The sequence below is a fragment of the Carlito syrichta genome, unplaced genomic scaffold (assembly GCF_000164805.1).
Source record: "Carlito syrichta isolate Samal-C Ts95f unplaced genomic scaffold, Tarsius_syrichta-2.0.1 Scaffold304513, whole genome shotgun sequence".
NCBI lineage: Eukaryota > Metazoa > Chordata > Mammalia > Primates > Tarsiidae > Carlito > Carlito syrichta.
In genome coordinates this window covers 215,680-230,995 of record NW_007248609.1, presented here as the reverse complement: position 1 = coordinate 230,995, position 15,316 = coordinate 215,680, and the positions used below count along the sequence as shown (strand labels likewise).

The window sequence follows — 15,316 nt, the reverse complement described above, 5'->3', positions numbered from 1 at the left end:
GGCTCAGGCAATTCACTCACCTCAGCCTCCCAAAGGCGCGGGATTACAGGCTGAGCCACCGAGCCCGGCTTATTTTTTGCTTTTTAAAATAAACTTTTTATATTGGAATACTTTAGTTTTATAAAAAAGTTACAAAGAAAGTTTCTGTATACCACTTACCCATACCCCCCAAATGTTAACATAATCATGATGCATTTGTCAAAACTAAAAAATTTACATTGATAAAATGCTGTTAATGTAAATAATATACTTTATTCAGATTTTACCAGTTTTCTTATGTCTTTTTTCAGTTGCAGAATTCAACCCAAGATCCCACATTGCTTTTAGTTGCCCTGTCTTCTTTTTTTTTTTTTTTTTTGAGTTGGAGTCTTACTCTGTCGCCCAGACTGGAGTACACCTGGCCACTGCAGCCTCGACCTGCTGGGCTCCGGCAATCCTTCTGCCTCAGCCTTCCGAGTAGCTGGAACTACAGGCCCTGTCTTCTTAATCTCCTCCAATCTGTGATAGTTCCTTAGTCTTTCCTTGTTTTTCATAATCTTGAAACTTTTAAATAGTAGCAGTCAATTATTTTGTAGAATGTCCTTCAATTTAGGTTTATCTGGTGTCTTCTCTGGTTAGACTAGGGTTATAGGTTTTTGAGAAGAGGTGAAGTGCTCTTCTTACCACTTCACATCATGAGACACGTGATGTTAATATAAGGTGGTATCTGCCAGATTTCTCTACTGTAAAGTTCTGTTTCCCTTTGGAAATGAATTACTTAGACCAGCCCACACTCAAGGAGAGGTGAATTAAGCTCTACTTCTGGGAAAGAGCAATATCCACATACATTATTTGGAATTCTGTAAGAAAGATTTGCCTCTTCTCATTTATTTCTATCAGTATTGACTCATGGACATGTATTTTATTCTTTGTATTATAATACGGTACTATCAAATTGTTCTGGTTTTAGCCATTAGGAGCTCTTTTAGGTTGGCTTCTCTGTCCCTCTGACATGCCTCATCCTTTTGAATTTTGAATACTTCCTTACTTTCTGTCTCTACAAGATGATCCAGGCTCATCCTGTATTGACCTTGCTCCAGAACTACTATCAGCCATTTCTCCAGGAAGCCCTGGTTTCTTTTATTCTAGAAGTGTAGTTAGGAACCAAGATTCGGGTGCTAGGTGTGCTCATTACTGCTGGGGTACCACTGGTTCTAGGCCCTTTCAACAGACAAAGGTAGGAAATGTATGTATGACTATTAACCTATAGGTATACATCTATAATTAGTTCTGTATCTATCTGTACATATAATGTTAAAATAGTCTGACCCTAATCCAGCACCACAAGGTTCATTCTAACTCCCTTTTTTTGTCAACTTCTTACTCTGAAAGTAAGAAACCTAGCTCCCATTATTACAGCTTACTCACTTATTTATTCAACCCTTGTATATATGTAATGTAGTTTTATAATTACTAATCCATACCTGTGTGAGAAATTTATTTACCAACTAGAGTGCAGTTAGTTCTGTACAGTTCTTGTCTTTAGTCTTACAACACTCAAAACACAGTTCTCCAAAGTTACTGAGGTCAAATCCTTTTCCCCTAATCCCGTTCACTGATATTACATCATACATCTATCATACAGTTAAGTTCATTTGTCACAAACTTCATTCCATCCTAGAATCCCCTGACATCTTGGTTAATTTCTTTAAATTTCTTGGTAAATTTCTTTAAATATCATACATCTATCATACAGTAAAGTTCAGTCAGTATGGGTTTTGACAAATACATAGAATCCATTACCCTATCCATCAACCCAGTACCATAGAAAACAGGAACCTCTGTTGTATATAGGTTTTTGAGTGTACATAACATTTCAGCTCACTTGGGTAAATGCGTAGAAGTGGGATTGCTGGGTGGTATGGTATGTTTAACTTCATGAGAAACAGCCAAACTATTTTCCAAAGTGTGTCATTTTGCATTTCCATCAGCCATTAATGAGAGTTCCTGTTTCTGTATATCCTTGCTAGCATTTGGTATTGTCATTTTCTAATAGGTGTGTCATGGTATCTCATTGTGTTTTTTAATCAATTTTTTATTTTGGAATAATTTTAGATTCACAGGAAAGTTGTCAAGATAGTACAGATACTGTATTTATCTACTCCTCAGCATTTCCTCTAACATCTTATGTAACCATGGTACATTTTCTAGGCAATCATTTTATCTGTTAATAGAGACAGTTCTATTTCTTATTTTATAATCTGTATGCCTTTTATTTATTTTGCTTTCATTATTATGCTTGCTAGGACTTCCACTAGGATATTGTATGGAATAGTGAGGGAGGACATCTTTGCCTTACTCCTGATTGCAAGGCACAACTGTTCAATCTTACCCCTAAGAATGATGTCAGTGTAGGTTTTTCATATATAATATTTATTAGGTTAAGAGCGTTTCTTTCTATTTCTAGTTTGTTGAATTGTTATCATGCATGAGTGCTGAATTTTGTTGAGTGCTTTTTCTGTACTTAGCAACATGATCATATGTTTTTACTTATTTATTCATTTAATCTGGTGAATGATTTTTATTGATATCTAAATGTCAAACCAGTCTCATATTCCTAAGATGAACCTCCTTGATCATGAAATATTATCTCTTTAATATATTGTTAGATTCAATTTGCTAATATTTTGTTGAAGACTTTTGGATCGTTGTTCATGAGGGATGTAGGTCTGTAGTTTTCCCTCTTTTGTAATATCTTTGTTGGTTTTGATGTTAGGATAATGCTGGTCTCAAAATGAATTGGAAAACTTATTTCCTCTTCTATGATCTTGAAGAGATTGTAGAGAATTCGTATCATTTCTTCCTTAAATGTGTGGTAGAATTCACCAGTGAAACTATCTGGGCCTACAGATTTACAGATCTTCTTTTTTGGAAGGTTTTTAGTTATAAATTATTATATAGGACTATTCAGGCTACTTTTTTTTTTGAGTCAGAGTCTTACTCTGTTGCCCAGGCTGGAGTACAGTGGCACACTCATGGCCACTGCAGCATTGATCTGCTGGGTTCAGGTGATCCTTCTGCTTCAGCCTTCCAAGTAGCTGGAACTACAGGTGTGCGCCACCATGCCCAGCTAATTTTTTTGATTTATTGTAGAGACAAGGTCTCACCATGTTGCCCAGGCTGGTCTCAAACCCGTGGGCTTGGGCAATCCTCTCACCTCTGCCTCCCAAAGTGCTAGGGTTACAGACATGAACCACTGTGCCCCACTTATCTTTTTGAGTGAATTTGAGTCGTTTATATTGTGCAGGGAATTGTTTCATTTCACCTAAGTTATTGAATTAATGGGCATAGAGTTGTTTGCAGTATTTTCATATTGTCTGTGGGACCAGTAATGATGTTCCTCTTTTATTCCTGCTGTTAGTAATTTGAGTTCCCTCCCCTTCACTTTCACTTTCACTTTCCTCTCATCATTCTGGATAGAGGGTTATCTCTTTTTTTGTTTTGGCTGGTTTTGGTATAGTTGTATATTTTAAGGTGTACAGTGTGATGACTTGATGTATGTATTTATTATGGAATGATTACCACAATCAGGTTAATTAACACATCCATCACCTTACATACTTGCTATTTTTCATTAGCTATAGTCACCATGCTGTGCATTATATCCTCAAAACTTATTTATCTTATTTGTATACATCAAATTTGCACGCTTTGACCAACATATCCCCATTTCCCCTAGCCCCTGGCAACCACCACTTTATTCTGTGTTTCTGTGAGTTTGACTTTTTTAGATCCCATATATAAATCATACAGTGTTTGTATTTCTCTGTCTGATTTATTTCACTTAGCATAATGCCCATCCATGTTGTCATGTTGTTGCAAATGACAGGATTTCTTTTTTCTTTTTTTAGTTGGAGTCTCACTCTGTCAACCAGGCTAGAGTGCAGTGGCCCGCTCACAGCACCCCAGTGTCGACCTGCTGGGCTCAGGTGATCCTTCCACCTCAGCCTTCCAAGTAGCCAGATCTACAGGCATGTGCTACCATGCCCAGCTAATTTTTTTTATTTATTGTAGAGACAAGGTCTCGCCAAGTTGCCCGGGCTGGTCTCGAACCCGTGGGCTCATGCTAATCACTTGCCTCAGCCTCCCAAAGTGCTGGGATTACAGGCTGAGCCACCGAGCCCAGCGGACAGGATTTCTTTATTTTTAATGGCTGAATACTATTCTACTGTAGATGTATCCATACTTCCTTTATTCATTCATCTGTTGACAGACACTTGGGTTGATTCCATGTCTTGGCTATTGTGAATAATGCTGCAAGGAACATAGGAGTACAGATATCCTTTCAACATTGATTTATTTTTTTTTAATTTTTGTAAAGGATAGGGTCTTGCTCTGTTGCTCAGGCTGGTCTCGGAACTCCTGGGCTCAAGCAATCCTCCCACCTAAGCCTCCCAAGTTGTTGGGATTGCAGGTGTGAGCCACCATGACTGGCAGACATTGATTTCAATTTCTTTGGGCATATACCTAGAAGACAGTAAGATTGGGGCCAGGCATGGTGGCTCACTCCTGTAATCCCAGCATTTTGGGAGGCCAAGGTGGGTGGATTACTTGAGCTCAGGAGTTCCAGTCTGGGCAACATAGAAGAACCTTGTCTCTACAAAAAAAAAAAAAATTAGCCTAGGGAATAGAGTGAGACCCTGACTCAAAAAAAAAGGATTGGTAGATCATATGGTAGTCCTATTTTTAGTGGCTGTATTAATTTACATTCCCACACAATGTACAAGGGTTCTTTTTTTTCCACATCCTTGCTAACACTTGTTGTCTCTTGTATTTTTGACAAAAACTATCATGTGAGGTGATATTTCATTGTGATTTTGGTTTGCATTTCCCTGATGATTAATGATGTTGAGCATGTTGAGCATCTTTTCCTGTGAGGTTTATCATCTTAGTGATAATTTCAAAGAAGTAGCTTTTTGTCTTATTGATTTTTCTCCATTGCTTTTCTCTTTTCAATTTTATTAATTTCTGCTCTAATATTATTTTTTTTCTTTTCACTAGCTTTAGGTTTGTTTTGCTCTTCTTTCTCTAGTTTCTTAATGTTTAAGCTTAGGTTACTACTAATTGTAGATTTTTCTTTTCCTAATATCTGATACAGTAAATCCTCATTATTCAATTCTAAATTTTCTAGTATAGTCAGCTATCATTATTCACAGTAGTTATGTTCTCTATAAAGTAGCTGTGGATAAATACAGGGTTAGGTTTCTGCAAGTCTCCAGTCCCAGCATTTTCATCAACTGATCAATATATAACTTTGTTTTGTGTATGTTTTTGTTTAGTTTAGTACATATTGTTTAAGAAGAAAGTCAAGGCAGGAGAATTTCTTGAGCCCAGGAGTTCAAGACCTGTCTGGGAAACATAGTGAGACCATGTCTCTACAAAAAAATGTATATATATTGTTTACTTAGTATATGTTGTTGACTCATTAATATTGAACTCACAGCAGACAGCACTGTAACTCATGCCTGAGTGAAGCTTATCTAACACACATATTTTCTTGTGAGGCACAGCACAGCCTTTCTCAGCTTAGGAATGCTCGACAGCACTTCACTGTTTGGGGGCTTTTTATTTTATTTTATTTTATTTTTAAGAGGCACTTTGTGACCCAGGCTAGATTGCAGTGGTGCGATCATAGCTCACTGCAGCCTTGAACTCCTGGGCTTAAGTGATCCTCCTGCCTCAGCCTTAGCCCTCTGAGTAGCTGGACTACAGGCATGTGCTACCATGCCTGGCTATTTTTTTTATTTTTTGAGTCAAGGTCTCACTCTGTCACCCAGGCTGGAATACAGGGGCACACTCACGGTTCACCGTAGCCTCCACCTTCAGGAGATCCTTCTGCCTCAGCCTCCTGTGTAACTGGGGCTACAGGCATGTGTCACCACACCTGGCTAATTTTTTTGTAGAGACAAAGGCTCACTATGTTGCCCAGGCTGGCCTCAAACTCCTGGACTCAAGCAATCCTCCTGCCTTGGCTTCTCAAAGTGCTGGGATTACAGGCATGAGCCACGCGCCTGGCCCTGGCTAATTTAAAAAAATAATTTTTAAAATTGTAGTCAAGTCTCACTATGTTGCCCAGGCTGGTCTCGAACACTTAGGCTCAAGAAATCTTCCTGCCTCAACTTCCTTGTTCAACATCAGCTAGGAGCATGCATGTCAGGCAACTCAAATTTTTTGCCACTCTGTGCATGTCCACAAATAACCATGGAACACTGCAAGTACTAATTTTGGGGGTTACAATTGAATTTTAACAAGTAGGTAAATTTGCAATTAAGGGATCCACATATAATGAGGGTCAACTGTATTTGTATTTAATGTTAAACTTTTTCCTTTAAGCACTGCTTTAGCCGCATCCCACAAATTTTGATACATTGTATTTTCATTTAATTTAGGGTTTGGCAAAAAATGGCCCACTGCCTATTTTAGTAAATGAATTTTTTATTGGAGGACAGCCACACTGATTCTTTTATCTATTATGTTTTGCTGCTTTTGCCCCATAACAAATGTTATTGCTTTGAACTGTCAGTTATTTTTAGACGTGGTGGCTCACACCTCTAATCCCAGCACTTTGGGAGGCCAAGGCAAGAGGATTGCCTTAGCCAATGAGTTCGAGACCAGCCTGGGCAACTTGGTGAGACCTCATCTCTACAATAAATAAAAAAGTTAGCCAGGCTCGGTGGCTCAACCTGTAATCCCGCGCCTTTGGGAGGCTGAGGTGAGTGGATTGCCTGAGCCCACGGGTTCAAGACCCACCTGGGCAGCGAGACCTCATCTCTACAATAAATCAAAAACTCAGCCGGGCATGGTGGCGCATGCCTGTAATTCCGGCTACTCGGAAGGCTGAGGCGGAAGGATCACCGGAGCCCAGCAGGTCAAGGCTGCGGTGGCCGGGAGCGGCCACTGCACTCCAGTCTGGGCGACAGAGTGAGACTCCAACTCAAAAAAAAAAAAAAGTTAGCTGGGCATGGTGGCACATGCCTATAGTCCCAGCTACACAGGAGGCCGAGGCAGAAGGATAGTCTGAGCCCAGCAGGTTGAGGTTGTGGTAGTGGTGATCATGCCACTGCATTCCAGCCTGAGCGACAGAGTGAGACTCTAAATAAAAAATTAATTAATTAATTAATTAAATGGTTGTGTTAGGTTTTACAGAAGACATTTTAAAATAATTTGAGTTCATCTTCTAATAATATTCACCTGTAGTATAAGAACCTGATAACATTCTGTTCTCAATTCTTCTCTCCCATTCCTGTGTTATCATTTTCATTTATTTTACATATGCTATAAGCACTTAATCCATTGTTAATGTTATTTTTTTGAACTGTCAGTTATTTTTAGAGCAATTAAAAATAAGAAAAATATACTTTATCATACTTTACTGGAAGGTTTGGAGCAGAGGAATGTCATGGTTCTTTTAAATGTAAATCTTGCCAGGCTCAGTGGCTCAGCCTCTAATCCCAGTGCTTTGGGAGGCTGAGGTGGGCAACTTGGCGAGACCTCATCTCTACAATAAAATCAAAAAAATTAGCTGGGCATGGTAGCGCACGCCTGTAGTTCCAGCTGCTTGGAAGGCTGAGGCGGATGGATTGCCGGAGCCCACCCAGTCTGGGTGACAGAGTGAGACTCCAATTTAAAAAAATGTAAATCTTATCTCTAAGGGGGAAAGCGGAGAGACAAGCTGGGAGGCTTTTACTGTAATCTAATTGAGATATGATAGTGACTTGTTTCAAGGTCATGTTAAATAACTCAGAAGGGTTCGCTAGATATCAGGAATCTTTTTTGTCTGCTTCAAACTCTCACAGTTTTTTATGATAGCTGAAATATTTAGATCTGAAGCTACTGCAAACTATTCAAATGAAGATGTTCACATTAAGACACTAAAAACATGACCAGTAATCCTTGGTGACCTCATAGTTCAGTTTGAAATAATCACAGTAATTATAATCGTCATCATTAGATAGACAAATAGTACTGCTTAACAAGTGCATTGTCAACATTGTGGCTTTTTAAAATTTAAGATTATCCATACATGTTAACCAAAACCAATGCACTTGATCAACATTTTTGGTTGGTATTTCTTTGTTGGAAAAGTATTAGGTCACTTATTGGAAGTTCATCATAATTCTAGTCAAAGAATATCAATCAAGTTACATGCCTGGGTAATTCTACCAAGATTGTATTTCTGAATTCTAGATTACATTATCTTTGTAGAAGACAGAAACTTTCAGTAATAAATGTCTAACTTTTAAAAAATCTACTGTATTTCCTTGTAGTGATTCTGAATAAAAGTATATTCTACCTTAATTTAAACTTTCTGCTCTGCAAATCTCAAAACCCTACATTTATTGTCAACTGTTTTTTTAGTTCATTTTTTTTTTGGCTTAAAAATGCTTTTTAAACTCTTTTTGCAAATTTCCAGATGTACTAACATTGGAAAGTACAATGACCCCATGTGTACCCATCACCCAGTTTCATCAACTTTTTGCTGTACTTTAAAAAAACTATAATCTCCTTTTGTGCTAAAATATTTTAATCAGTTTTGACTTGTCCTGTAATTTCATTCCTAAATAATTCAGTGTGTATCTTAAACAAAATAAAATTTAAAACGGATATTTTCTTAAGTAATCACACTGCATTATCATATCTAACAGAATGAACAATAATGCTTAATTATCATCTAATACCCAGTCCATATGCAAATTTCTCTAATTATCTCAAACAATTCTTTGTTTTTACAGTTAATTTTATCCAGATCTAAAGTAGGCCCACTCATTATATTTGGTTGTTTTGTATCTTATATTTCTCTTAACCAAAAGCAGGATTTTCCCCCTCCACTTTTTGTTTCATGCCTTTGTCTTGGAGTAGAAGCTTGGTCAGTTGTCCTGTGGTATTCCTGAGGTTGTTTAATTTGTCCCTCCATATTTTTTGTAGACTAGAAGTTAGAGCAAAGCCTTGTTTACATTCAGATTTAGTTCTATCTTTTTTTGGCAGTAATACTTCATTAGTGGCACTGTTTCCCATTGCTTTAAAAGAGAAGGCACTTAATGTTTGATTGTTGTGATTTTAGTGATACTAAGATTGATGGGTGGGTTCAGGTGGTGATGACCTTATCTTTTTATTATAGTGTTTCCTGCAGTCTTCCTGTGGAATGCTAAAAACCATTGATGATTGTTGCCTGAACCAGTTATTTTAATAGGAGTTGCAAAATAATCATTTTTTCTTTCTTTTTTTGGCAAAATGATCATTTTCTAATCTTGTCACTACCTCTGCATTTATTAACAGATGTTAACGGAACGTCTTGTATGCCAGAGCTGTTTGGTTAACTTGAAATATGCTTCATATCAGAAAAGCAGAATAAAGGGAAAAATAAGCATCAGTTTTCAGAGTAGTAAATTGGTATCCTAGCAACCTGCACTGGTATCCAGTGAGTTTTGTTTTCTCTTTTTCTAAATATTGTGAACTCATGACTTTTTATATATTCAGTGTGTTTTAATAAATTGCAGTCATTATTCCTTCTGATCTCACCATGTCTCATCTTTGGCCATTGGGAGGCCCTTCAGACTGCCTTCTTTGTCCTTTTGATACAGCCCCATTGGCCTTTGATAACTTCATCGATTTTTGGTTCAACAAAATGTTTCAGGTTGATCTTAATATATTTCTTGTCCAGACATAGAATCATCCATTTTCCTAAGATGACCTAGTTCTTTTTAGTGGAAAAATCTGATATTTAGACATACATGTTAGGTGCTATGTGTTACTGGGTTGTCATTTCTTTTAGGCTTTTTCTGTAGATATAGCCAAAAACAATGTATTTTTTAAAAGTCATAAGTTTACACTGATATTTCTAAATGAAATTTAAGATTATAAACTTTACTTTTGTAAGGTTAGCTGTTATATTACAAAATGTACAGGAGGCCCTTCTCTGTTAAGACCTTTCTAACCTTAACAACCAGATCTTTTATTCTTTAATAAAAAATTGTAAACTGTAAAAAGTAGACAAAATAGCATAATGAACCCTCATACCTATCACACAGCTTCAACAGTTACCAACTCAGTCAATATAAGACTTTTTACTTAAGTTTTAAGTTTTTTTCGTTTGGTATTTATAATACTTTTATTCTGAAAATCTTGGTTCCTTCTAATATTATCAATTCACTTGCTGTAACTTATCCTATAATATGCATATAGTGGTTTCAGAATAACAACAAACTTTACTACTAAAAATGAGATTACTGAATGAAGTTTCAAGATTTCTATCTTTTTGTCCTTAGACTATATATATATATATATATATATATATATATATCCCACAGGGGGTATACAGGCAAAATATTGCCTAGTAAGTTGGTTGGAATAATTACTTTCACTGTGTGGTCATGTCACTAACTTGATATACAGTTAGAATCATTTGTTTCTGTTGGTTTTAACTTTTAGAGACTGCTTCTACTTTTCTTTTCAATACTTAATTTTGGTTTTATTGAGCATTTACATGGTATTATCAAAATTATATAACAAGGTACATTTAAAAAACTTGTACTTCAATTCCTATCCCCTCCACTTTGCCTCCCCCGAAGGTCAACATTTTTTCTTAGGTTTTCCTTCCTCTATATTTCATTACTTACATCAAAGTAAAACTTTCTAAACAGATCTGTGAGTTGGAATAGGCACTCTAATATAAGAACCTTTTCCTGTAGGCCTCCCTTTGAATTGTTCCCCCTTGTAACTTGTTCCTCTCTTGTTTCATTTGATAACTTCTTACTACCTACCTCCTCCACAGAGCCTTGCTAAGAGAAGGAAAATGTTCTGTTACTTTATTATGTGTTTGTTTGTTTAGAGTTGGAGTCTCACTCCATCTCCCAGGCTGGAGTGCAGTGGCATGCACACTCAAGGCCACCCCAGTGTCGACCTGCTGGGCTCCAGCAATCCTTCTGCCTCAGCCTTCCAAGTAGCCAGAACTACAGGTGCACGCTACCACCCCCGGCTAATTTTTTTATTTATTGTAGAGACGAGGTCTCACATGTTGCCCAAGCTGTTCTCGAACCCGCAGGCTCAGGCTATCCTCTCACCTTGGCCTCCCAAGTGCTGGGATTACAGGCTGTGGATGCAGAACTTGTGGATATGGAGGGCCAACTGCACACTTAAATATAGAGAATAAATTAGAGTGTGAGCTTTTCAGTATCACAGTGTGTAGATCAAGACTTGTCAGATCCAACAAACTGTGGGTCAAAAATATTCAGAAAGAACAACAAAAAATAATAACACAATAATAAAAATAATACAATATAATAACTATGTACATACCGTTTCTATTGGATCAGGTAGTATAAGTAACATAGAGATGATTTAAAGTATACACGAGGCTGGGCAAGGTGGCTGGTAATCCCAACTACTCAAGAGCCTAAAGTAGAAGGATTGCTTGAGTCCAGGAGTTAGAGGCTGCAGTGAGTATGATCACACCACTGCACTCCAGCCTGGGCAACAAAGTGAGACTCTGTCTCTTAAATAAATAAGTAAATAAATAAAATATACAGGAGAATGTGCATAGGTTATATGCAAATACTACCCCATTTTATATAAGGAACTTGAACATCCAATAGAACCAATCCCAAGCAGATACCAAGGGATGACTGTGTATCCTGCCTTTTCTGTATTTGTTGTCTGTATTAAATCACAAGCCTTTAGTTACCTTGGTACTCAGTGTTGTGTAGTCTTTTCTTTCCCATTCTTGTGTCTTGTTCTGTAGCACATGACTACATTCAATTTAGTATTTAATATTAATTCACCTTAGTTCATTATTCTATGTTGTTTCGTATTTGTTTAATGGGTTTATGTTTTTTTTTCAATAAATTTGTAATTTTCTGGAGATCAAGACTTTTCCATCACTGTAGGAGATAAAAAGCAAATCTATTAGGAATATAGTGACAGCAAATAAATATTAACTTGAGTTGAAGAACATATTTTGCTTGGCTAACTTATGGCCATGCTTGTCAACTATTTGATACCAGTAATGCCAATGCTACATTTTAATCCAAGCCGACCAAAGATTTAATCACGAATCTTTACCTCAGAATTTAAAGTACAGGTGACTTTTAAAGTATTCAAATAAATGTATGGGAAAGGAAGCATAAATATTCTATTCATGGGATTAAAAAACAAAAACTTGGTCTTTGTTTATAGGATGTAGCTTTAAGACACCCAAGGAAAATACTTTCAGATGGTCAGACTTTTGGTGCCTGGCCTCAATTCTTATTTGGCTTAGCTCCATTATTGGTGGTCCAGAACTTGGCCGGTAAGTAGGAGAGTTGGAAGCCAGGCTGACTGCCTGGCACAACCTACTTATGTTGACTTGGATTGCTTTTGATCTTATTTGCTGTTTTATCAACTATTCTTTGTACTGCTAAATGAGTGGAATGTCTATGGTTTTTATAGAAGAATGAAAACCAGAAAAGCCAGACTATTTATAACACTTTAAAATGTGACAGTAGTCCTATAATAGCACTGAAGCTACTTGTCATGTGATGAAACTATGTTAATTTGTTTTTATGATTAGAGTAGGAAGAAGCTGAGATGATGTGTCCCATCTGTCTACTTTCCTCTTCCTTTTCTCTCGCCCTCAAAGAAGATGCTGGAGATTCTTCAGGGAAAAATAAAAAGATTAACTTAAGAAATTATATTTGTATTCATGTTAAGAAAACACTTCTTGGGTTTGTTTGTAGGTCCTGTTATTGCCTTGGAGTTTAATGGAGATGGTGCTGTAGAAGGATGTCAACTTATTGTCAATGAGATATTCGATGGGACCAAGGTACAATATTTTATTGACTATATTTCAGTCTTACCTTTAATTTCCTTTGCCTTACAATCAAATCGTATTTTTTATCCCTGATGTTGCTTGGGATTTAAAAACATCAGATCATGATTTTTAGAACCTATGGTAAATAATTGGAGGCTAAGCTTTGGCTTTTTCTTGCCAAACTAAAATTTTGATTGTTTTAGGAATCTACCTATTAAAAACCTTCAATAGTATATGAGTTTAAAAAGTCTATCATCAAATGTCTCGTCAAGCCCTTGCATTTTAAAAAATGTGATATGTTGAAAATATTTTATTTCTAAGATTATGTTCTTTAGATGAATGATCCTGTTGTCCAGGGTCCACTTGTATTTGCTTCACCAAAAATTGAACTTGAGGTATATCTAGATATCATCACATGTGGGCATTTTCTAAATATGTTGATGAGGTTGCTGTATCTAAGAATTTCAGACTTAAATAACTTAACAACCAAAGATATAAAAGAGGATTAAATGAGTAAATATATAATTGACTATTTTTGATAAATATCTGGAAGGAAATTTTTGGTTTTGTCCTCTAATTTGGCTTATGATTCCTTGAATTTGCAAAATTTAAAGTATTTTGTCTTTTGTCTTATTTTTTCATCACAATAGTACCAAGGGAGAAGGCAAATACAGATTGAATAGAAAAGGAAACTGAAAGATAAAATGGTTATGTATTGGACTTTTAGAGCTGAATGAATTAGAGATTATCTAATCCAACTTTCTCATTTTATAGGTGTGGATACTGAGCCTACAGAGATTTATTAAATTGTCAGCATCATATAGCTAGTTTATGGTAAAGCTAGAAAAGAACCCAGTTCCCCTCTAATTCCTGGCTGACATTTGTAAAAGCTACTTTTTTTGAGACAGGACCTTGCTCTGTTGCCCAGACTGGAGTGCAGTAGTACGATCACAACTCACTGCAGTCTCAGCCTCCTGGGTTCAAACAATCCTTCCACCTCAGCCTCCTGAGTAGCTGGTACTACAGGCATGCACCACCAAGCCTGGCTAATTTTTAAAGTTTTTTGTAGAAATGGAGTCTCACTGTGTTGCCTAGGCTGGTCTCAAACTCCTGGGCTCAAATGATCCTCCTGCTTTGGCCTCCCAAAGTGCTGGGATTACAGGTGGTAGCCACCACACCTGGCTACTTTTGAAGGGCTCTGTTGAGTATTGCTTTATTGATGTTTAAAAAATAGTTTATTTTAAAATAGTAATATATCTTTAGCAGCTTTGAAGAGGATAATCTTTTGCTTCTCACACTATTGAGATTATTATTAGAAAATAGAAGAAACTGAGTTCTTTAAGTAAACTTATTCAATAGCTTCATAATATTGAGTGTTGTACATTAAACAATAAAATTGTAATAAAATACAACTAAAGTATTATGAGAGCAGAGACCTTATTATATCATAAGTGATTTTTGTTTTGTTTTGTTTTTTTGGAATCAGAATCTACTCTCACCCAGGCTGGAGTGCAGTGGCATGCTCATGGCCACCGCAGCCTCTACCTTCTGGGCTCAGGTGATCCTTCTGCCTCAGCTTTCCAAGTAGCTGGAACTATAGGCACGTGCCACCATACCAGGCTAATTTTTTTATTTACTGTAGAGACAAGGTCTCACTATGTTGCCCAGGCTGGTCTCAAACCCCTGGGCTCAGGCAATCCCCTCGCCTCTGCCTCCCAACGTGCTGGGATTACAGGCATGAGCCACTGCATCAGGCTTCATAAGTGCTTTTGAAATAACTTAATTTACATTATAGATACTGAACTTATATCACATGAATTCTAAAGAAAATCTCCAGATTAAATACTATAAATCATGTGCTTGAATTTCTTTGTAATAATAAGCTTGTGTCTATTTTGTGGAGAACAAGGGCTTTGGTATTCTGAAGTCATTATATTTATTTCTTATTTTCTATTTATTATAGATGTTTGTATCAGAAAGAAAGGAGACAGCATCTGGAGATGTAGACAGCTTCTACAACTTTGCTGATATACAGATGGGAATATGAAGTGCAATGTGGAACCAAGGACTTGGTATTAAGCCCTTTCCAACTTGTGTATATAGAGTTTGATAATATGCTTTTGTGGATTAGCAGTGGTTTTTACTAATGCTAAAATTGCTAAAGTTTATTTTTTAATAAATTTTGAATACTGCATCATTTACTTGAAGTTCAAAAATAATTCATTTAAAATTAAGTAGTTTTAATCAGCTTAAAAACTATTTAACCCACTTCAGTAAGCTTGCAGTTTTCTTTTCTCTGCATATGATACTCTAATTAGAAAACAGAAGTGGCTAACAGTTCATGATTTTAATCCTATTTAAGTGTTCTTTCAGGTCTCTGATTAAACTTTCCTCATTGCACCATGATATTTTTGAGAAGACATTTCATTGCTTATTTTATCTTTTTTAATTTAGAGGGATTCATTACTAGTTGATCAATTAGAATAAACCTAT

General features: G+C 36.6%; 1 protein-coding gene across 1 annotated transcript in view; it reads left to right on the top strand.

Annotated features, from left to right (window-relative positions):
• RP2 (RP2, ARL3 GTPase activating protein) overlaps window positions 1–15,020 on the top strand; it is a 38,237-nt gene extending 23,217 nt beyond the window's left edge. The window contains exons 4-5 of the mRNA XM_008060087.2: window positions 12,750–12,835; window positions 14,787–15,020. Coding sequence (XP_008058278.1) covers window positions 12,750–12,835; window positions 14,787–14,870 — 170 coding nt within the window. The 3' untranslated portion in view covers window positions 14,871–15,020. The remainder of the gene's footprint in view (window positions 1–12,749; window positions 12,836–14,786) is intronic.
• Window positions 15,021–15,316: the final 296 nt, after the last annotated feature.